The following is a 22,955-nucleotide window of genomic DNA, read 5'->3' as shown; positions in this document are numbered from 1 at the left end:
AAGCACAGGAAGTGGAGCCAGGGCATCCAGGCTAGAGGGCGAACTGGAACTAGCTCTTGATGAATGTAGTTTTGGTTTTTTTAAATTAAAGATTTATTTTGTTTTAGTTGGAAAGGCAGATTTACAGAGGGGAGAGACAGAGAGAAGGTCTGCTGTCCACTGATTCACTCCCCAAATGACTGCAGTGGCCAGAGCTGAGCTGATCTAAAGCTGGGAACCAGGAACTTCTTCTGGGTCTCCCACATGGGTGCAGGGTCCCAAGGCTTTGGGCCATCCTTTGCTGCTTTCCCAGGCCACAAGCTGGAGCTTTTTTGGAAGTAGAGTACCTGGGAGATGAACTGGTACCCAGATAGGATGCTGGTACCAGAGGGTGTGGGATTAGTCTGTTGAGCCACAGTGCTGGCCCCAGTGAACTTGTAATGAATGGTAGTATCTGAGTGTTCTGAGTCAGGTCTAAGACACCAGGGCAGATGTTTTGGGTTAAATCCCAGCTCCAGGGGCCAACATTGTGTCACGATGAGTTAAGCCAGTGCTTGTAACACCTAATGTCTCATAGTAAAAGCCCAGTTTGAGCCCCAACTTTTGCTTGGGATCCAGCTCCCTGCTAATGCACCTGGGAAGGCAATAGGTGGTTCCTAAGTCCTTGGGTCCCGGAACTCATGTGGGAGACCCGAGTGGGCTTCCTGGCTCCTGGATCTGGCTTGGTTTAGTCCTGGCTGTTGCCACCTCTTGAAGAGTGAATTAGCAGATAAAATAAAATTTTGTCTCTCTCAGTTTGTCTAGTTTTATCTCTTTGTCACTCTCCCTTTCATAAAAATTAGTCTTTACATTGTTTTAAAAATAAATTCCAACTTCACCATGTCACATTACATGTGAAGTTTCACACATATAATTTAGCACTTAAAATATTTTGTTTTGCTAGGAATTCAGGTGCTTCACACTATTTAGAATAGTGTGAGTAATGGTACAAAACATGTTCTGTTCAATTAAATGAGTATTTGAGAACTTCCCATGTTACAGTTTCTTTGTATATGACAGATGAGGTCTTTGTACCCATTTAGTTCACAGCCTAGTTCAATCTGTAATCCTCCTGTTGCATGTTATTATCTATTTAAGTGGCATATTGGCTGTTCTATAAAATGACACACTGAAGCCATCTGAAAATTTTTTAGTATTTACATGATTCTACTCTGTCTTCCTCATGGTGAGAACTCACCGATGGGATTATGTCCCTGTAGCTGCCTCTGGTTTACTAGCTACCTTTCCTGGACTTGGGTTTCTTTAAAAAGCATGGATAACACCATTTGCTCATCCTGAAGGAAGACATCACAAACAGTAGAGCTGGTATGGTATAATCCTGAGCTCACCCAGCACGTGTACTGCCATTTCCTGCCTCTGACCTCTGCTCTCAGCTGCCCACGCTAGTCCACGCCTTCGCTTGGTTTGACTAAATAATTTTGCTTTGAGAATGTTTTCAAGTAAGCAGATGATCCTTTTAGAAATAAAAAGTATGAAAGAGATAATTATTGTTGCTGTGGGTGATAGCTGTCTGTGTTCCTGTGTGACCAGTTCTGACTGTTATTATTGAAGGTATTGCCTGAGCCTGACTCAAGTAGTCAGTACTTGTACCCATTGTATGAAGTGTGAGCTTACCTCCTTCATTCTGTGATAGTTGACAACATTTACCAGCACTGTCTCTGTTACTCTTATTTCACTACTGGTGATAGAAATGTATTAGAAATGAAAATAATGAAATACAAGATGGTGGGTAGGATATCCCAAAGCCAGAATGTGGCTTGATGAATGGAATAGACAAGTGGGACCTTTGAAGGAAAGGGAGTATCTGAGTTTAGGGAACAGACTTCAAAAAAAGACAAGATTTGTTTGAAGATATTTTGTCTATGGCTTTTATGTGGATTGGTGTCATAGGACAGGGAGGAGGCAGAAAATAAAGCAGTTTTAAAAATATGTTACTAATTTGTAGACAGTGGAAGGCCTTTGCCTTCTTGGTGGAAGGTGCCTGAGAACAGACCGTCCTTAGCACTCCCATCTGCTGTGGATGCTGTCGAGGCTGGTCACCCCTTGGCCTGTGCTCGCTCAGTCACACCAGCAGGCTTCCACAAAGAGAATCTGACATGAAGGAGGCTGGCTTTCTGCCTGTCTCAGGAGCCTTCACTCACAGTGCTTTCCTCAAGATCTGCAAGTGACTGCCTAGGTGCTACATACTTCCAAAGGCACACAAACAAACAAACAAACAAACAGAAACTTAGCATTTGTCTTTCCTTCTTCACTCCAGAAAGTTTGTAGACATAGCTTCTGGCTTCCACCCACATGATCTCTCCTGGTCACTGAAGTGGTAAAAACCCAGAGCTTGTTTTTGTCAGTAGCTTCATACTCAAGTGGCTCTTTGTGAAATTAAGGTAATGTGAATCTGAGAGTACTGCATCAGCCATTAAGATTGATTTTCTTACAGGGTAAAAACTGAAAATTTACTCAAGAAAATAATTTAAGAGAAAATTTGAAATGTGACTCTTGATGTACTATGCTACGTCTTTTTAACTTTCCCATTGTCAAAATTGGTGTTTCTGCCAACAGACATACCATATTGGGTGTAGTTTCAGAGGATGGGTGAAACGAATTTGTGCTGGCAGACGGGTGGATTATATGTGTAAAGTTCATGTTTTTCATACTAAGGTATTCATATAAACAAATGTGTAATGCTGTGAAGGATCCTACATACTCTTAGGATTATAATTTTCCATTTTATTGCTTGTTTTATTCAGTCAAGCAGCAGCCGTATTGCTTATGGCTCATAAACCCTTTCCATGCTTTCCAGTAACCCAAATTACTGACCCATACTGTATCAGTGTGATACAAGACACTAGCAACCTGAAATAAATAAGAAATGATCCCCTTGAACTCCAGAGACAATCAAACCTCTAGTCATACTTTATTCCCAAGCAGAGTGTATCACTGGGAGCCTTCCTCGCATGTGGCTGCATTCAGAAGTCCTTGTCACACTCCCGAGCAGTGGTCCTTACCGTGCTGTCAGGAGACAAGCTAAGGGCTTTCCTGACCTCCTTGAGCTGAAGCTCTCTGCTGCTGGGTAGCAAAATTCCCCTGGCAATGCTGTTTAGAGTTGACAGGGAGCATTGTGGGGTGTTCTCGGCATCATATCCCATCCTGTTTGTTATTCCAAAAGAGTGCTTTGCAACAGAGTTACGACGCAGAATAGAATAAAAACAACTGATGGTGTTGAGGAAATAATATCTGAAATCTTAAGGAACATGGATTTAAGAAATTTTATCAAAACTATTTTACAATATTAACATTTTTACACCAGCAATGTACAATCTAGTTAGTCTTTTTTCTTTTGCCAAGTTATTGGCAAGGAATAATAATGATTTAATTTTTGTTGGCATGAAATTTCTTTTTACCTTGATAGCTATTAAGGTGACCTCCCTTTTGGCATACGATTGCATTTACAGATTAGAACTTTGCATTACGTTTTCTTGCCAGCTGATATATGCATCACATACATGTCCTTACGTACACATGTATGCTAATGTATCAGTTCACTCTCAAGTTGGAGGTGAGAAACAGTTCCCAATGAGAAGAATTCAAAAGAATCCTTATTGGGAAGCAAATGATCACTTTGCTTCGTACAAGTCTAGCAAAGTTCATCTTTCAGCTTACTTTGCTGTAAATCCAGAATGAAATCTTTTCTACTTCCCATTTGAAGACTTGGAATGTATCATCATCTGTGATTCTGTCATTTCACGAGAATTTTCATCAGGGGCTGACTTGACAGCACTGGAAATTGATACACTGACTTGACGTCTCAACATCTTCATCACTTTTCTCTTGTAACCTTTACACGCGAAGAAATAGATAAAAGGGTCCATGCAGCAATTGAAGTTCATCAGGCATACTGTAAAGTGCAGAGAAATCTGAAATGAGTGCTGTTGGCTGCATTCCAGGGGATCAGGCAAAAGGAGCTTTTTAATCATGTGCTGGATAATTGCAACATGGTAAGGTGTGAAGCAGAGAACAAACACAACAATAATGAAGATAATGGTGTTGAGAGCCTTTCTGTTTACCCCAGATTTCTCTGTGAGCGGGTTCTGTTTGGCAGTTTTAAAGAGTTTGCAGCAGATTTGAGTATAGCAGATGAGGATGATCACCAGTGGAAGCACATAGCCTATAAGACAGGCAGCCAGCAGAATCCAGGGCAGATGTTTCGTTTCTTCAAAGTTTGGATATTCCATGCATGTTGTCCTTTCTGGCTCATGCTTTGACATAGGGTTGATGAGTAATGGGAGGGTTTGAGCAAAGACTAGAATCCAGACAAATACACAGACACCCTTTGCATGTTCAACTCTTTTTATCTTGTTGTAGCGCAGAGGGTGCACCACAGCAAAGAAGCGGTCGATGCTCAGGCAGGTCATGAAGTTCACACCCGCGTACGTGTTGATATAAAACGCGAGAGCAGTGATCCGACACAAGGCGTCACCAATTCTCCAGTCAAAGCCCAGTGCATAGTAGGCTATCCGTGTCGGCAAAGCAGTCGTGAAAAGTATATCAGAAATCACCAAATTTGTAGAATAGAGAGTAGTAGAGTTGATTTTTTTCCTGTTTTGAACAATGACGACCAAGGCCAGCAAGTTTCCCACCAGCCCAACCACAAAGACCAGGCTGTAATGCAGAGGCATCAACACACTGGCTGTGCTGTGGTGGGCATACAGGTCACAGTCATTGCCCTGAGGAGGTACTGAGAGGGTAGTAAAGTTGTTTGTCATTTTTATATCCAGTGGTGGGATGGTCGAGATGTCTAGAAAATCCAAGAAAGATCCATTTAATTAAAAGCACATGGAATACATAGCAATAGTTCACTGCCTCATTTGGTCTAATTGCTGAAATGCAAGATAGGCATAATCTGTAGGAATTTATTAAAAAATGGTATGTTGCCTATATACACCAGGAAGAAGAGGGAAAAGGTTTATATATTCTCTCCCCTTTTGATGGCTTTGGCAGAGGGAAACAGAGGCTTCTCCCCAAGGCAAAGGCAGCTTTGTGAAGAGTGGGAAAAACACTGACTTCCTAAGTACATATTCCCCTTCCTTTTCTGAACTGTTGTCTGATTGAGAATAAAATCATCTAAAACACCCCACACTTTAGTCGTTGAACTTGGTTTGTAAATTGAATTTCAGTTGGGCTTTTTTTTTTTCCAAATGCATATCACTGCCAGGAAATGAAATCAGTCACACATTTATGTAGCGAAATATGAGCTTACCGCAGTGATCTGATTTGTGTTAACCTAAAAACTATGAGAAATAAGTTTAGGCCTTGTTAGGAACTGAAAGTTAGGTTTAAAAAAAGAAAAAAAAGGAGAACAAGAAAAAGAAGAAGACCATGAGTAAAATGACCAAAAAAGAAAAGAACTCAAGCTCCTTTAAGGAAAAATGTTGTCATTCTGCAGGTGCTCCATTGGTGCGTCAATTCCTGCCCTTACAGATAATCACAGGCATCACACAGGTGGTGTTTTATCTACTGAACATCTTTCTGACAGTGTGATCTATGTGTGATAGGTACTCTGTAGTACCCTAATGTGTTAAGGCACGGTTTGCTTAGCTACTGCCTTAATGGGCATTTGGATTACTTCCAGTTCTTCCTTGTTCTAGTAACCTAATTTGAAGAATTGTAATCCTCTACAGTAAAGTTCCATATATGAGGGTGAGCTCTGGTAAAAGTGGGAAGACAGAGCAATAAATCCTGTGTGCCTGTTTTTAGAAGAACTGGAAATTACTCTGAAAAAGCTATCAATGTGTATATCTCATCTCAAAGTCACAACTCTATTTTTGCATGTCTCTTCTCTGCCCACTGTGTTGGATAAATTACCCAATTTTAAAGCATGGTGCCCACAGGCCCTGAGGGTTGGTAGGTGTCACTATGCAGTGATGGTATCTGTGCACGGTGGAGAAGGTGACAGAATGGAAGTGAGAGTGAGACCTAATGCAAAAGGAGAGGGACTGGAAATAGCACAGAGGAAGCTGGACAGGCCATCCTGGGGAGACACAGAGAGCAAGGGCGGCAAGCAGAAGCACAAGATTGAGAGAGTGGAAGTATGTCCCAACAAATGCAGATGCTTGAACCTGCCTTTATTAAAGCAAAGAGGGTCAGTTTGAGGTTTTTGGGAACTTAATGACTTGTTAACGACTTGTTAACGACTTGTTGTAGAACTCAAAGTGATTCAGAAAGATAAGCCTGGGTAAGCACAGGCCAGTCCCAGCCAGGGAAGTGGTAGAGCAGTAGTATCAGCAAGAGGAAAAAACCCACTCCAGGCAAACATAGCAGTAGTGAGCACCCCTACCCAAGTCAAACAGAGCTGTCCACGAAGACCAGAAATACAGCATGGAAATGTGTGGGGGCAGCAAACCGACAGAGCTAAAAGGGAAATCAGCAAATTCATAGCCATTGGAAAACTTTACTTTTTTTTTTTTTGCTACAAAGCACTGAGTACAAGAGAGATTCAAGACTCAGATTTGCCCAACTTGATTCAAAAGCTCGAGGCCCCTGGGTGTGCCTACAGACTTAACCACGTGCTAGGTCAGGAGAGGAACCTCAGAACTGTCAGAAAATCACGATGGGACAGAATACAGCATCTGACTAAAGAGCAAACCAGAGATAAAAAGATGAAGGATCACTTTGGAAACCGAAATATACATTTCTAAGGAACTCTAGGTTTAAAGAATAAATCACAGTGGAAATTTTGAAATACTTAGAACCAAGGGACATAGCAATACCTGCCGAAAGTGTGAGACAACTTAAGAGTTTATTTAAGAAAGGTATAAAACCTGAAATATGTATGTCAATAAAATGAAACAGGAAAACAACATTAAATAAAACAGCCCAAGGGGTTAGAAAAGAACTGAGTTGGTCCAAAGACAATAACAAAGATCATGGGATTCAGGGTATTGCGACTTAGGGACAGTCATCAAGAGCTTCCTATGAACTTTTTTCCTAATTTCAATGAAAATGGTTGTTCCCCCCTAAAAATCTCTGCCAATGTGTTTTGAAAAATAGTTAAAAGCAGATTCCTGGGGAATGCCCTTAAAATGTTTTGGCAGGAGCAAAACGAACCTGCCGATGGCGAACGGTAGCTCAGAGGAGAAGGCGCACGGGCATAGCTTGTTGGAACCCTGTTGGGTCCAGAAACATCAATGGTTCAGGGCTGTCAACTCCAGGAAGGTTTAACAACACTGTCTATTCTGAAGGAAAACTGCGCCAGCAGTTCAAATGCCCATCAATAGAGGGCTGATTATATGTGTGTTGAAGAACCTACCATGGAATACTCTGTAGCCCAGAAAAGGGCCCAAATTATGTGGCGTAAGGAGTGAAGATTGTATCTCTCCCTCTCTCTTTCTCTCTCTCTCTCGTTCACACACACACACACACACACACACACACGCACAAAGCTGTTTGCATATGCACACACATAATTTTGTACAAGTAATCTTTGTGCTTTATCCATCAATTCTAAATGTTTAACACTGAACTTGAGTTGATAAGTCAATAAGTAGGTACTTTCTTTTTCATCTGAGGGGGAAAACTTTTTAATTGAAGCTCTTCTCTCTGAGACCTCTTGGAGTAATGTGCCTCTCAAAGGCTGTCCCGCAGGCCCTGACTCTGATTTATGCACTGACTCGATACACACCTGCCTTTCTTCCTTTGTGTCATGTGGGAGCCTGATGGTAGCCCTGCCAGCCAAGTACTGCTGAGGGGCTGAGAGGTAAAAGGTCAGGTAGGGCTGTTCTCTGGGCTGAGCTGGCTTCGGACCACTTGCTCCATGTAGCCCTAGGTGGGGTGCCTTGATACAATGAGTGGCTATGCCCTTGCAGCTCCGAAGAGTGGGGCCACCCTGCCCACAAGAGAGATGTTCCTTCCGGGAGAGCCCTGAGGATGGGCGGGCTGTTGAAGGCCCTCCTACTGTTGGCCGCCTTGCTGGAGTCAGCCGAGTTTCAGCACCTGCAGAACACTGGCATGGTCCATGGGGTGGCTGAAATGGGATCTTCAGTCCAAGACTCTCAAAGTTGTTTTGATATTAGTTTTGGATCCTTAGAAACCTCTTGAAGGTAGAGTCCACTAAGCTATTCTAGTATGTCACTTTGGTGCTTCTTGTAGCCATCCTGCTATTAGTACTATAGTGCTAGCCAAATCAAGGGCCCTATTTCATGTAATTGGCCCATTCTGGTATTGACTAATTACTATAACATAGTAATTGTAATTGCAATTGCTATGATTTCATCAAATAAGACTTCTGAATCACTTCTGTAGTCATCCAACCGCATTCTTCGGTTCAGCAGAAATTGTGTGTAGTGCCTGCATATGCTAGCTCTTGGGGAAGCAGGAAGGACATCTGTTTGTATTTGGAGGGTCTGGAACTGCAGGTGGGGCGAGTAGTGCCGAGAAGATTCTGCCAGCTGGGCTGAGCACACTGCAGGGGTTGCCCAAGCTTGCCTGGCACTGCAGTGCACCTGCAGCCACCTTCAGATTGTAAATTCTGCCTTTTCTTTTCTTTTACATCTAACTTTATATTGATTCTGGAATTTGTATTTTTGTTTCAATTACTGTTAAGCAGCAGCTTCTGACATGTATGTACACATATATACATACATGTCTTTACACACACACACACACACACACACACTGACTTCAACTTGAAACTGCTCTAGTTTGTCAGGGTATTGTCTGTGGTAAGGCCCACAGGAGAGTATGTCCTGAGCCTTTTTCCCTAAGAACACTGCTTTTTTAAAGAGTTTCCTCCTAGTGCTTTCTAGCAAAAATATGTGTGTGGACCCACTCTGTCTTTCCTTGCTCCATACCAAAGGCCAGGATCCTGTCTCTGAGGGAACAAAGCCCAGTTAGGCCCTGGATCCTTTCTCAGGTTCCGCTGAGGAGCGAGGTCGTGCTGGCCTTCAGAACTCCTCTTCCGCTAAAAGTGAACCCCAGCAGCACCCTAGAAGCTGGAGACACATCTCCTGGCTTTACTAGGGAGCAGAGAGGTACAGCCATTTTTGTACTGTGTATTTACTGGTGCCCACCATATCTGACCCTTTGAATTGTATCATTCCCCAAATGTGTATAAGAATTTATCTCTTAGCAAAATCTCTTCTGAGGTGTTTTGCTTATGTTTTTGGAAGGAGACTTAAGTGTATTCTCCAATAGTGCTGCTAACATTTCTTGAGAAATCATTTCATTTTTGCATAACCGGACATGTTGACATGATCTGACAGCTTCTTTCTAGCCACAGGAAGGAAAAAAAAATTAAAAGATCCCCCCGTCCCACAAACCTTCTTTGTACATTAGTAAGAAAGTTGTCTGAACTCTGTTGTAATCTGTGCCCTGAAAGGCTTATCCTAGTCACCAGCCGGGAAGCACGCGTGAGGTTTCACAGGACACATGTACCTGCGACCCCTCGGATTTACTCACTTGGTTAGTCTTGGTATTTATTCGTGGCAGAAGTGAACCAATTTCCCTCTTACTCAAAGGTTTTAGTTGGAGCTAGAATAACAGCATTTGGCTTTTGCTTTACCGTGACTGAAATATTTCCTTTGCCCTCTTGACCTTACTTCTTTTAAGAATAAGCAAGGAGAACCTGTGGGTCTAGGAATTCTGTTGAAATTCAGGCCTTCACTGTGCTTGAATGGGCCAAGGCATGCTAGGTGGTCACTGATGAGAGGTGACTTCTCTGGAAGGCCAGGTCTGCTCGGGGTGGCTCCACCAGAGAGAAGGCTTGACTCCAAGTGCTCACTCTTTGTCATGCCCCAGAGCAGAAGTTCCAGAGGCTGTTATAAAAACAAACTGTGAGCCTACGAAGCATGGACACATGCAGTAAGTGGTGTTTGCTGTAGTTCTTTCTCTGGCTTTTGTGGATCTCCTGTGGCTTGGCTATTTTCTTGAGGAGAGGTGAGACTAGGGGAAAAGTTAAGGAAGGGGAAGATGATGGCTCCGGATCATCCTCTGCTGTAGTGGGACCAGCACTGAGGCCCGCTCCATTCCCCCAAGGACAGACACGCTGCGCAGGAGAAAATCATCATTTGTCCTTCCCTGGTCACCTGGTTGTATCAGGATTTGTCAGTTACTTGAAAAAGCCTCCCTGGTCTTGTTCAAAACAGAGACATCTGAATTTGGTCTGGTGTCATGCATGCTGGGGCCTGGCAGCCAACCTCGCTACCTTGACCAGACTGTCGGCTGTGAGCCTGTGTGCTCCGTGGCCTATGAAATGCTCAGGTGGCAACAGGAATTCCTGACTGCAGAAGAGGAGGTTGAAGCACAGTCAGAGCTGCCTGTCACTTTGCTGGTGAAGCCAGGGTGTTCTTTGCCAGGATCTGCTAATCCATCACTGTAGCGGTCCATGCGCACCCCAGTAGCCTGGTAAACAAATCTGTGCAGATGCATTGTCAGATGACTTCCGCTACCGCCCCCGACCCCCATCAGCCTTGAGTCCTAGACTGATGGTTATGCCTGTGTCTGTGGGCTAGTTTTGGTAATGCCAGAGGAGAACTTTCCATGGTCAGCCTCCAGGGACCTCCCTGCCCCCTGCTGGGGTGCTCACTGATGTGACAGACCCTGGGGGCTGACTGTGACTTGTGGAAGCTTTCACACTGACTAGGAGGTTGCTTAGGGTGAAGATGGTATGTTTGGGAAACTGTCAGACCGAGAGCTTCCCACTATGATTCTAACAGCAGCCTGCTGGGTGGGTCTGGAGTGGGGTAGGAAACTGCAGGACAGACAGCGACCATCTGCCAGAGGCCTGCCTTGGGTGGGGCCTGTTTCTCCTTGGCACCCCAACAGTCTCTAGAAACCACTGCTCCTTAAATTTGAGACAGTCTCAGGTTTTTACCTTGCAGACTTGCTCAGGGTTGGCTCTGAGGCAGCCATGTTAGGGTCACACCAGTGTCAGGGCTGTCATCCTGCCTGGCCTTGCTCCCTGATCTCCAGGGAAGTGGTGTGCTACAGGTGTGAGCCCCTGTGCGTGCTGCTCTCGCTGGCCCTGCCTGCCGTTAGCCCCCTCCTACACTCTGGAACTCTGCTGCAGATGGAGCCCATCCATTCCCCCAGCCAGACAGAGGCTCCCTGTCACACGCTCAGCTTCCTTCCTGCTGGGGCTCTGCCCCCTCCACAGCTGCATTGCTGACCGCCTTCCCTCTCTGCAGGCTCCTGCTCCTGTCGCACGACATGCCGTGCTGTGTCTGCCTGAGTGCACACACACACTCCGCTGTCTCCTGCCTCCTTTCCCCAGTTGTGGTGCATTCTCGGCCTCTGCTTCCCTTCAGCACTTTGCAATCAGCTGCTCCTGGATGCTTGCCTGATTTTCACTGCCTGCCCCCAGTATGGCGGGGCGGGGAGGGTGTGCATCTTTGCTCTGTGACAGTGACTGTGTTGTGGAGATTGCTCCCTGTCTCCCACAAGGCTGTGAAATGACTGGGAGTGGAGGTGCAGTTTTCTGTGTCTCCCGCTGACCCACAGTTGCTAATCAGTACCTGTTAGTGAACAGTGCAATAGCAGCTTCCCTGGCTGTGGGCCAGAGCTGCTTTCTGAGGCAAGGGTTGATGAATGACAGCGACCACCCCTTGGGCACAGACCGCGTTCTGGGCACTGCCCTCAGCATTCCCTGTGTCAGCACTCACTGACTCCTCTCAGACGGCCAGCAGTCCACTCCCATGCAGAGGTGCTGAGGCACAGGGCACTTGGTGGCACCCCAGGGACCCAGCTTTAGGTGTCAGGGCTCATACCCAGGTGCTTTGGCGCTAGAACGCAGATGTGGCACCGCAGCATCCTCCCTCGTTCTTATTCCCCACGTGCACCCATATTTGAGGTAGAAAATCAGTAGAAAAGCATCCCAGAAATAATTTTTTAAATACTAAAAAAAAGAAAGGCATCCCAAAACTTAAACATCTACCAGCTCACAGCTGCCTGAACACAACCAGACAGGGGGAGGGAGCGATTGCTACACTGACTTGAATGATTGAACTTATGAATTTTTTTTGTAGCATACTTTAAAGTGAGTAAAAGTTTTATGAATGAATTCAGATCTTAACATTTTAAGGACTATTTTTAACAATAAAAATTCAGGTTGAAATTTTGGTTGAAGGAATGTGAGTACTTTAGTAGCTTTTATGGTATTAATTTTGATACAACTTTTTGGGTATTTGCATATATGTAACAAAGTAATTTTACTCTTCTCTTTGGACTTCCAAAACACTTCAAGGCTCTCTGTTATCTCTACAGTTTTTTCAGCGTTTTTCATGTGCATTTTCTCACAATGTGTCAGTGCTCAGAATCCTGCAGGACCTGCTGGGGGGCTAGTGAACTGCACAGATTGAAGGAGAGCGCATGTCCTCAGGACTGCTACAGTCTGGGCTGTGGCAGAGAGAGGGGCTTCCCTAAGAACTCACACATTAGATCGTCGCTTTTGTTTGAAAGTGTACGTTTCTGGGGCCAGCATTGTGGCACAACTCCACTTCCTGTCTAGCTCTATGCCAACACTCCTAAGAAAATAGCAGATGATGGCCCCAGTGCTTGGGTTCCTGGCTTTGGCCTGGCCCAGCCTTGGCTGTTGTGGCTATCTATCATGCTGCCTTTCAGATAGATAGTAGATAAGGAAATCTTTCTTTAAAATAATAAAATATAAATTCCTTGAGGATAATGACTTTCTGTCATGCAGTTTGTGACACAGAATGTCAAAGAACCAACCATCAAAAGATATCTAGTTAATATAAGAAAGTCAGTTAGTGACCTGAGTTAATACTTACCCATTAAATGACTGGCCATGGTTATAATAAGCTCTAGAAAGCACCTTATAAATGGACTGTTATTGCACCCACCCATGGAATGCACGAGTGTTGAGTGACAATGCCTTGTGGATGAGGCTGTTTCTGGCAATGCTATGTCCAGAAAGTGCCAGGGGCCCCTCGAGCAAGGCCATGCTGACAGCACAGGCAGAGATGCAAGCACCATAACCCTCTGAGGCTCCACTGAGAACATCCCAGAAAGTAACAGTCTGCCAATAAGGTCCCTAAAAGTAATTCTCACCATAAGGAGAGAACAGGAGCCAGTGCACAGCTCTGGGAGTCACCCCAGGGCAGACCCCTGGGCAGGCGAGGGTGGGCTCTGAGCTTAGTGCACCTGCCCTGGAGACCTTGGTGTAAGAGCCTGGCAGTAGTTGAAGCCAGAGACGTTAGGTGACTTGCACAAGGCCACACAGCTCATGGATCAAGACCCTGAAGCCAGAGCCCGTACTGTCCTCCGAGTGACACCAAAAACTGAAACCCTCAACATCAACAACCAAAAAGCCCAAATTCCACACCCTCCTGCCCTCCTTTAGAAGTCTCTTGCCAGCCTCTATTTCACCAAAATGGCCTATGATCGCCATTCCTCACCTGAACCAAAGTATTGGCAAATCTCTGTGCGTAATTATTGGGCTTGGGATGATGATTGGGGGTAAGGGAGGGAACATAAGACTTTCTAGAAAATAGGTGAAGATGTGTTTAATTTTTCTGATAGTACGATCAGACCGAACAACAGAAGTACTTTTTTTTTTCACTTTTCTAATTGATAGCTTATTTTTAGAATTAAAATCCCTGTGTCAGCAGAGAGACAGTAAAGTCTGGACCCTTGCTCTTTCCTGATGGGCTGGTAAACTTTCTATAAACTGAGATAGGTCCTTTTATATATCTAAACTGTTGTTACAAGAATGCTGCCACATGGATTCCCTCCTCAAAAATAAAGTATTTGCTTGTTTTGTTCATTTTAAATTGTATGGAATTACTTCTTATACTGTATTTCAGCAGTATATTCAAGTGTGAAAATATTGTACTTTTAGTTTGTTCCATTCCCCTCATATTAAAGTCTCCTGAAGTATTAGCATTCTTTGCTCACTTGCACTTGAGAACACTTTTCATTGTGACCAGCTGTCTCTCTCTCCCCCCCCCACACACACCCCTGTTTGGCAGAGATCCTGGCACAGCCCATTGCTTTCCCAGCTTAGTAATAACCCGTTGGAACTGCCAGTTATTTGAGAGCCTAAGCTGTATCAGTAGCACAAGATCAAACATACTTACAACTTGTTACTAAATAAATTCTTTCCCTTTACCTCTCACATTAAATCTTTTCAGCCCAAAATAATTTATCAAAAGTTAGTACTTTGGCAAAGTACTTACATCTCCGTGGCTTCTTGGGGCTTGTGTGCAGTAGCCGTCAGTGTCTGCCCACACTGAGATATGCTAACCTTGGCATGTTGTTTTAAGAGAGACGATGCACACATCCTTTTATGGTGGTGACTTTTTTTTTTTTGTTACCCTGACTGAGCATAGTAACGCTCAGCCTCATGTATGCGTGTGCACTTTTTTTTTTTTTTCAAATGGGAAGTGAAATTCTTCTGATAGTGGTTTTAAGAAAAAAAAGAAGCAACTTCCAAAAGCCCCTTGGAATTTATGAATTGTTGATATCTGTGGAACTTTATAAATTTTTCTATAAAATACAAATGTGAAAAAAATTCTTGTAAGACTGAATCAGTGAACTTTCTGACTTTACATTGATGTTATGTGTGACTGCAAAGTCAGCTTCAGCAGTTGCACCCCCTGGAATGCTGGTTCCAGGGAATCATGCCCTGGCTCTGTGTCTGAGTGGCTGCTGATAGGAAAGAGCCAGCTCTCTGTGGTCACTGGGAGGAAGAACCAGCATATAGGCAGGACTCACTGTTAGTGTGTTCAGGCAAGAGACCATCCAAGTTGAATCATTGACTTGGCAGACACAGCAATGACAAGGAAAGAGCAGGGGACCCAATAGAGATAAAAGCCCAGCTTGTTATGTGTGGTGTGACAGAAGCAGGTTCTGTCCACCTGAGAGTTTTAAACCAGCACTGCAACATGGCTATCAGAGTGCAGTCTGTTAGGATGAGCCTCATGTCATAGCAGGTTAAGCTGTCACATGTGATGCTAGCATCCCATAATGGACCTTGTTCAAGTCCTGGCTGTTCCACTTCCCACCCAGCTTCCTCCGCATGTGCCTGGGAAAACCCAAATACTTGAATCTCTGCTACCATGTGGGAGACCCGGATAGCATTCTGAGCTCCTGGCATTGGTCTTGCCCAGCCCTAGCTGTAGTGACCATTTGGAGAGTGACCAATTGGAAGGAAGATGTGTATGTGTGTGTGTGTGCCTGCCTGACAAATAAATAAACCTTGTGAAAAATGCAGCCTATTTGTAAACTATGTTATTAACCACCTGGTGTTCAAAACAAGCAAATTGCTACTACACCTGTCTAGGAATGATGTGGCATCCCCAGTCGGTCCTGGGTGCTGTGTTGTCTGTTGCAAGGGCATAGATGACTGCGCATGTGCTGCTGGCCAGCAGGTCTTGGGAAAGGTCACTGAGAGGGCTGTGAGTGTAGGCTTTGTAGAGATGTGACAGTTATCCTCATGGGGTTGTAAACTGTCTCACAGAAGAGGGATTAGGTTGCTATGTCAGTCTTCCTAACTCCAGAAAATAGGAAGGGAACACACTAGAAGCTTTTGGAGGCAACTTGCAGATCCAAAGATCAAAGTGGTTCCCAAGATTTGGGATCATAAAAAGTGGAATGTGCTGTTCTTTATATACATGTTTACATAAATTGCCTGATAGTTTTGAAGAATGACATAAATAAAATTGGATCAGTTGTAGGCATTTGTCACTCTGATATCAGAACCCTCATACCGTAAGATTGTGTAAAAATAGTTGAGTGGGGGAAAAAGAGTGTTGGGAGGAAGGAAGGGGATATCATCCTGTTCTTGGAATTGTATTTAGAAACCATATTGAATCTGTTACAAACTAATTAAAAATGAAAAGTAGAAAATTAAAAATTTAACTGAAAACTTAAACAATAATAAAGACCGAGTGGCTTCAGCCTGGCAGTGTTGCCTGGGGTCTTTGTCAGGTCTGAAGTGTTAGGTACACACAGGGCAACACTGTCAGAAGGGACAGCAGCAAGAAAGCTGAATTCTCTGGGCCTCCGCTTGTCTCTGAGTTAAAGGCATGAGAGGACCATCACTAAGTGCAGAGCCTCACCCCAGTACAGATGCTGGAAGAAGGAGTAGCGCTTTGTTTAGCCAACAGTTAAGATGCCACAGTGCCCAGGGTTCAAGTCCTGGCTCTGACCCCTGACTTGAGGTGCCAGCCAGTACAGACCTGAGATGCAGTGGTGGCTGCATTTATGGGGTTCCTGTTCCCCGGCAGGGAGACCCTAAGTGAGTTCTTAGCTTCCAGCCTGGCTCCGGCTTAGCGCCGACCACGGAAGCAGCCAGGGAATAAACCAGCAGATGGAATCTCTGTCTCTTTCTTCCTCTGTCTGTGTTACTGACATAAGTAATAATTTAAAAACTCTAAGAGGATGGAATACAGATATTTTACAACCTGGTGAAGAAACATGGAATAACACTTTAGAAACAGTTTAAAGTTTAATGAATGCATGAAGACACTAGAGAGATTTTTCAGTTTATTGAAAACCGCTCTTAGTGGGATTTTGGCTTTTAATATTTGCAATAGGCCTTAAGTGAAGCATTGTTATATAATGAAGCTCTCAATTATTGCAGCAAAATTTCTTTCTTTTTCTTTCTTTCTTTTCTTTTTTTTTTTTTTTTTTTTTTTTTTTTGGTATCAGAGCAGTCAAGTATAAAAGACAAGGAACTATCCTGTGACAGGCTATTGAAGTTCCATATAGAACCATTTCACAAGCTGACATACACCGTTTTTGTTGTTATGGAGTTACCAGTATGTCTTTAGCCATGATTGTACCATACAGTGGAGTCAGTTTATAATCATGATTATATGATAGATAGTAAATGACATTGGTTGAAAGAGTAAATGACACTGTGGTGTAGCAAGCTAAGCCTCCTCCCATGGCACTCATTTCCCACTTCCCATACAGGTGTTGGTTCAGGTCCCAGCTGCCCTACTCCTGATGGAGCTCCCTGCTAATGTGCCTGGAAATGTATTGGAGGGTGGTCCAAATGCTTGGGCCCATGCACCCACATGCCGGACTGGGAAGAAGTTCCTGGCTTCTGGCTTTAGACTGGCCCAGCTCTGGCTATTGTAACCCTTTTGGAAGTGAATCAGGGGATGGACGTTCACTCACTCTCTGTCTCTCCGTTCTCAGTACATCTGCCTTTCAAATAAAAATGAGTAAATCTTTTTAAAAAATGGACTCTGTCCTTTTCTCTGTCTCTTGATAACTCTTTCTGGTAAATAAATCTTGAAAAAGACAAGAGTGAATAAATACATTATAACCTGCTTTCCACTTCTGTTCTTCCAGCCTCATAAGCCCCAACAGAACTCCCCGAAGTTAGCTCTTCACAGTGTTATAAAGGTCAGACTGAGTTACTGTTGGCAGCATAAAGAACAGATGTTGTCATAAAATAAGGAAAAGAGAAAAACTGGTCAGTGACTAAGAACATTATGGTATTTTGTGAAGCCTGTGTGTATAGAAATAGCAACGGAAAATTTCTACAAAACAACCCATATGCTCCTGGCCTGAAATACTGAAATACATGCCCTTGAATTACACATATGTGTGGTCTGGTATTTAGTCACCACTTAAAGCTATTCAGTGATTAAGAACTCTTAAGGAATTTCTAAACTTCTTCTCTTGCTTTATAAGATGTAAGTTGTGGTCATTAAAATTCCTGTTTGTTTGTTTTTTTTTTAAGTTTACTTTGAAATGTAACCTCAGACAAGAACTCCACTACAGCTTACTTGATTGCATCTTACTGTCCACATTTCTAGTTGAATGTGAGCAGAAAAAACCGCGCGTTAAGCATTTCCTGGGACGTGCTCAGTGCTGGCATTGCTCCTATGTGGTTGGTTCTCCAGTGTAGGCTCTGTTTAGCCCCAGAGAGACCAACAGACCATATTTTTAATGTGCTTATGTATGAAAGTATGTTTTATAGTCCCATTATATAATGATAAATCAAAGTTATCTTATTTTAAAAAGTAATTTCTGCTGTTTGATTTTGCCATTTTAAGGAAAATTCTTTTTGTTCTTCAAGTATTTATTGAGCATCTACTCAATGCCAGGCACCATTTAGATCAAAAGGGATAAAGTAATGAGCAAAACAGACCACAATCGCCAACTGAGTAAGGCTTCCACTCCTGTTGGGGAGACAGTGATAAAATAATCAATCAGGCAGTGGAGTAGTGGTTACAGATGCTATGGGGAAGGTGATCAGAAAAGAAAATCGAGACTACAGATGTAGACAGGGCTGTGAGACGAACGAGGGCCGACTGAAGCAGAGTGATCCCCAAGGACTTCCCAGGGGAGGTACAGTTCTAGGAAGTGGATGACCTGGGTGTGGGTGGAGGACACACATTGCCGGTCCTTGTCGTGACTTTGGCCTTTTCTCTGAGGCAGGGCCGTGAGGGGACAGAAAGCCCAGGAGTGGCTAATATGCACTAAAGCACAACTGTTTCATCAATCATTTGGGTTTGGAATTGGACACAGAAGAGACCTTTTGTGTGGTTTTAGAAAACGCTGTATTATTTTGGTTTTTTGTTTTCTTTTTGTTTTTTTTGCTACAACAGCTACTGAATGTGGGTCATATGGAAGAATGTGCCCTGGTGCTAGGGGTTGCAAAAACTGAGTGAGTTGTGGTGCTTTCTCAGAGGTCTTCATCTAACATGAGACTCAGAAACCCTAGTTAGCTCATTAAATGTGGACCTACAGTCATTCAAGAAAGGGGGTAATTCTGCTGCCCCAGATTTCTTGAGCTCCTGCACTGCGCCTGATGCTGAGGGAGGTCTGAGTTTTCTTTTCTCCCTGGGTGCCCACTATGGGCAGCAGGCTCGATGAGAGAAGAAATCAAGTACTGGTCCTTGCGATAGTGGCTCTGCTGTGCTATCCATGTATCTCTGCTGCTCTGCCCTTGCCGTCCTCTGTGTTAGCTGTGAGCCAGGTGTTTTGCACACCCATCTGCACCCCTGGTCTTGACATCGTGCTTACACTTAGGTGCTCATTGGCTCAGGTTTTTCCTATGCTGCCATTTTCTGCATTCCTACTAGGACCTGTTGATACTGATACTGTTGATGACATGTGTGCACTTGTCTGTGTGTGTGTGTGTGTGTGTGTGTGTGTGCTTGATTCTTTCTAATGATAACAAAATCCTTATTTGCATTAACATTGTCCTCTGCTCCCCACAAACGGGCAGAGCAACCAGCTGTTTCATGAAAAAAGAAATGGTTGCAAATGCGGCCAGGCCACTTCACTCGTTTCTGGTACCATCTCACCTTTGTAGGAATGTGAGTGTGCAGTCTTGAAATGAGCTCCTTGAGGTCAGGGACTGTTTCTTACTCATAGACATTGATATCTCTGCTCTGACCAACATCCTGCAGCCTGATCATCACCAAGTTGATTCATTGATTCACTGATAGAGTGAAGCTGACGTAACCCTAGGGGCAAAGTGAAGAGGCTCTGGGAGTGGGCTGTGCATTCTGGGAGGAGCCCAGCAGTGTCTCACAAGATGAGTTTCCAAAGCCTCAGAGTGGAAAGGATGTTTTAGGTCTGAAGTGTGTCTGTACCGTCAGCAGAGCTCAACATGCTCAGGGTGTAACTGTGTGTGTGCATGTGAATGTGGAAGACAGAGCGTTCTGGGTGTGAGGAGCCAGTTGAGGGTGCAGAGAGAGGAAGATACTTGTAGGAAACTACACCAATACAAAAGAATTACAAAATATTACTGGTACTCCAAGAGTGCTCACTGCTCTCCCCTTCATTTTTTTAAATTAGAGGACAAAAACTGTTATCTACACACATGTTTCATGATCTGTATATATTTCAGTAAAATGTTAAAGAAAAAGAGAATTACCGGACTAGCTATTTCATAATGTTATTTGAATTTTACCTTTGGATACTGGGTACCTGCAAAAGGAAGAGTTGTAAGTGGCAAGTTAACACAGTCAGGATTGTTTATGGCATGGGAAGAGAATATTGTTAGCAATGGTAAGAGGAGGATTAGAGAGAAGCAAGATTTTCAGTACACAGCTGTGGCTTCTGAAGGCCAGAGTAGGGGGGGACAGGCAGGTGACTGTGCAATTCATATCATTTTCTTATTTGAAGGTATAGAAGAGGTTGAGTTTATAATAGAGACCAGAGCAAGAGGACAAGACTGTACTGGAAGCGTGGGAGGATAGGAGGATGGGATGGGATGGGAAATGGGCTGGAAACAGGCAAGATTCTAAGGGTGAAGACAAAAGCAGGAAGGAATTTAGGGAGTGTGGGCAGGAGTGATAAGCCATGTCAGGTGCTATGGTGATGTCACTGGGCAGAGTCTGCCATGAGGCTTTTGGATCTGACAATAAAGAATTCTGATGTCTCTGTTGCTTAGGGTTTGGTTGATCTCTTTCCTTAGATTTTAAGACATCTGTGGGCTCCTTACTGTCTGCTTTTAAGTCTTCTTACTATTAGCTACAGATCTCAGCCCACTCCTTTGCTGAGGTTTGGAGAGGGCCTGCAAGAATAGAATAATTAGGATTTCATAAAATGTTTCATATAAGTACAAATTATTTGGATATCATACATATTTGAAAACCAACCTATGTGTCTGCTAGAACATGTTTTCAGACAAGTAAAGTTACAAACAGCCTTGCTTCAAATATCCATCTGCCATTGATACTTGAAATTCATTCCTACACTATAGTGATTTTTCTTTATTTGTTTGCATAGCCTGGCGCCTGTGTTTGCTCTGTTTGTACCATTTTACTGCTCCATACCAAGAGTCCAAGTGGCACAAATTCTGGGCCCGTTGTCCATCACAAACAAGACATTGATTTATATATTGGGACTACAGGTACAGTATGCATTTTTATGTTCGCATTTCTTTAATCAGATCTTTTTTTCTCGTTTTTTTTTTTTCCTTTGTCTTGTCATTTGATCTCCTTAAAAACAGTGGTTTTTTTTTTTTCCCATGAGTTTGGCTTCATGATCTGTATCAGATGTTCAAAGGGAGTGTTACAGAACAAGAACATCAAGGTATAGAAGGTACTAGAATGCTTTCATAGCCTGTAGAAATCTGATAAGAGCTTTCACTGTAATTTGTATCAGTGGAAAATATTCTCACTTCATTGTACAATTGCATGTAAGTACTTTTTAAAAATCATGCTTCGTAGTAGAAACAAGTGAAAGCAGTTAGAAGGTAGAAAGTAGAAAATCAGTGTCCAAAAAAGAAGTGAATTTATTGACTGCAGTGCCACAGTTTAAGCTCTGAAGCAGCAGCAGTAGTGCCTGAGCTAAGCAGGAGCAGCTGCTCCCTTTGGGGCCAGGAGGCATGGGGGAAGGGGGCAGAAGGGCAGTGCCTCCACTGGCCAAATGGTTTGCTGGAGTCCTTACTGCCGCCAGGCTGAAATTAGAAAATGTTCAGTTTACCAGGAGTCAGTGAACATAGATTGCTCCCTGCTGTGGTTTTCTGTTTTTCTGTCTGTCCTACTTGTTTCTATTCCTTTCCTCTTCATAACTTTTCATGTAGTTTTATTCTAAGTCTTCCTGTGGCACCATGTGTAACTTGGCCTTTTGATCCACTGATTGATACTCATAACATTCCTTATCCCACACGTTTCAAACCGGATGCCAATGTCACTTTACAATGCCTCCACCCTCCCCTTTTAACCTTTAGCATTTCCTCTAACTTTTCTAGTCTGCTGTCATTGTGTTAGCAGTGGCTCATCGGCTGGTATTTCCTTACTGCATTTACGGCCGTTTTTCATGAAATCTGTATTCTCTACCTCTCAACCCCCATACCTGTCCACCGCCCCATAACCTACTTGACATTTACATGGCCCAGGAGCCCTTAATCCCCTGGGTTTTATGACTAGGATTAGCCATAGCAGGTTCAGCGTCATCCAAGTTGTTAGAACAGGCAGTTTGGAAAGCAGGACAAGCACCCCACCTGGCTCAGGAGACCAGTTGTATTAGCACAGCCCTCGAGGCCGTGAGACTCGGGTCCAGTCATGGAATTCCTGTGGACTTCATGTTGACTATAAGTATAGTGGACTCCCTCCCAACTCTGAAATTATGTTGCATCTGTGAGGGTGAAAATTGTTGTTTTATTCATGATGGAGGAGGATGCAGTGTGGGATTGTGGAAAGTATTTGAAGCCAATAGATTGGCTTAGTGACATGGCCTGGTAATTATTTCCTCTGTCACTTATCTTTTTTGAACTTCCAGTTGTAAAATGGGGACAGTGATACCCACTTTCAGGGTTATTTTAAGGATTGAACAAAATAGCATTGCTATAGAGTAACCTAAATAGATAATACATTCTGAATCAGTTGGTTCCTACTATTTATAATTTATGTCTTTAGCTTCCACACTGACTTTTCTGAGATTTTTTGGGCAAAAAGCAAAGTCAGTAGTGTGTTCAGCCCCTGAGGAAAAGAGCTGTCCGCAGAGAGAAGGGTGTGGCCTACACTAACACACGGCTGTCAGTGGAGACACCCTCTGACACCTGCTGAAAGGCAGAAGTGCACTTGCAGCTGCCATGGGTACGTTTTCCAAATGCTGTAAATTCCTAACATTTTCCTAACATCCCAGCAGCCTTGTGAAATCAGAGTTGCTCTCAGGGAGGAAGGGGAAAGGCTGATGGCTTCTCAGCATGAAGGGTGCCCTCTTGCCATCCTTGCCCCACAGCCGGGGTAGCCGGACTCCTTCCTTCCCAGTTGCCTCCCTCCTCTCTGGCCACCACACGCATTTCTAGGCCTTTCTGTTTCCCCACCTCAGCTACTTGAAACCAGGGATGTTTGTTGAATGAATGAATGAATGAATGGGTAAATGAAAGACCTGTGGTCACTTTAGAAAAGCCAAGTGACCATTGTGAAGGACCACTAAGGTGTCAGATGGCTTGAGACCCAGCATGCCATGCCCTTTGCTGGAGGCTA

At 43.8% G+C, this 22,955-nt stretch overlaps 2 protein-coding genes across 2 annotated transcripts in view; one reads left to right on the top strand and one right to left on the bottom strand.

The window, feature by feature from the left end:
* The window catches only part of UBAC2 (UBA domain containing 2), a 154,987-nt gene that overhangs the window by 66,889 nt on the left and 65,143 nt on the right, over positions 1 to 22,955 (top strand). The window contains exon 5 of the mRNA XM_012926824.3: positions 20,749 to 20,872. Within this exon, the coding sequence (XP_012782278.2) occupies positions 20,749 to 20,872 (124 nt within the window). The remainder of the gene's footprint in view (positions 1 to 20,748; positions 20,873 to 22,955) is intronic.
* LOC101534181 (G-protein coupled receptor 183) lies at positions 2,749 to 14,373 on the bottom strand. The gene is made up of 2 exons (XM_004577378.4): positions 14,223 to 14,373; positions 2,749 to 4,831 (listed from the first exon to the last, which is right to left on the bottom strand). The coding sequence occupies exon 2, from the start codon at positions 4,797 to 4,799 to the stop codon at positions 3,726 to 3,728; it is 1,074 nt and encodes a 357-aa protein (XP_004577435.2). The 5' UTR covers positions 4,800 to 4,831; positions 14,223 to 14,373; the 3' UTR covers positions 2,749 to 3,725.

The sequence above is a fragment of the Ochotona princeps genome, chromosome 12 (genome assembly GCF_030435755.1).
Source record: "Ochotona princeps isolate mOchPri1 chromosome 12, mOchPri1.hap1, whole genome shotgun sequence".
Taxonomy (NCBI): Eukaryota; Metazoa; Chordata; class Mammalia; order Lagomorpha; family Ochotonidae; genus Ochotona; species Ochotona princeps.
Note: the sequence above shows the minus strand (reverse complement) of the source record. Positions and strands in the feature narration are given on the sequence as shown.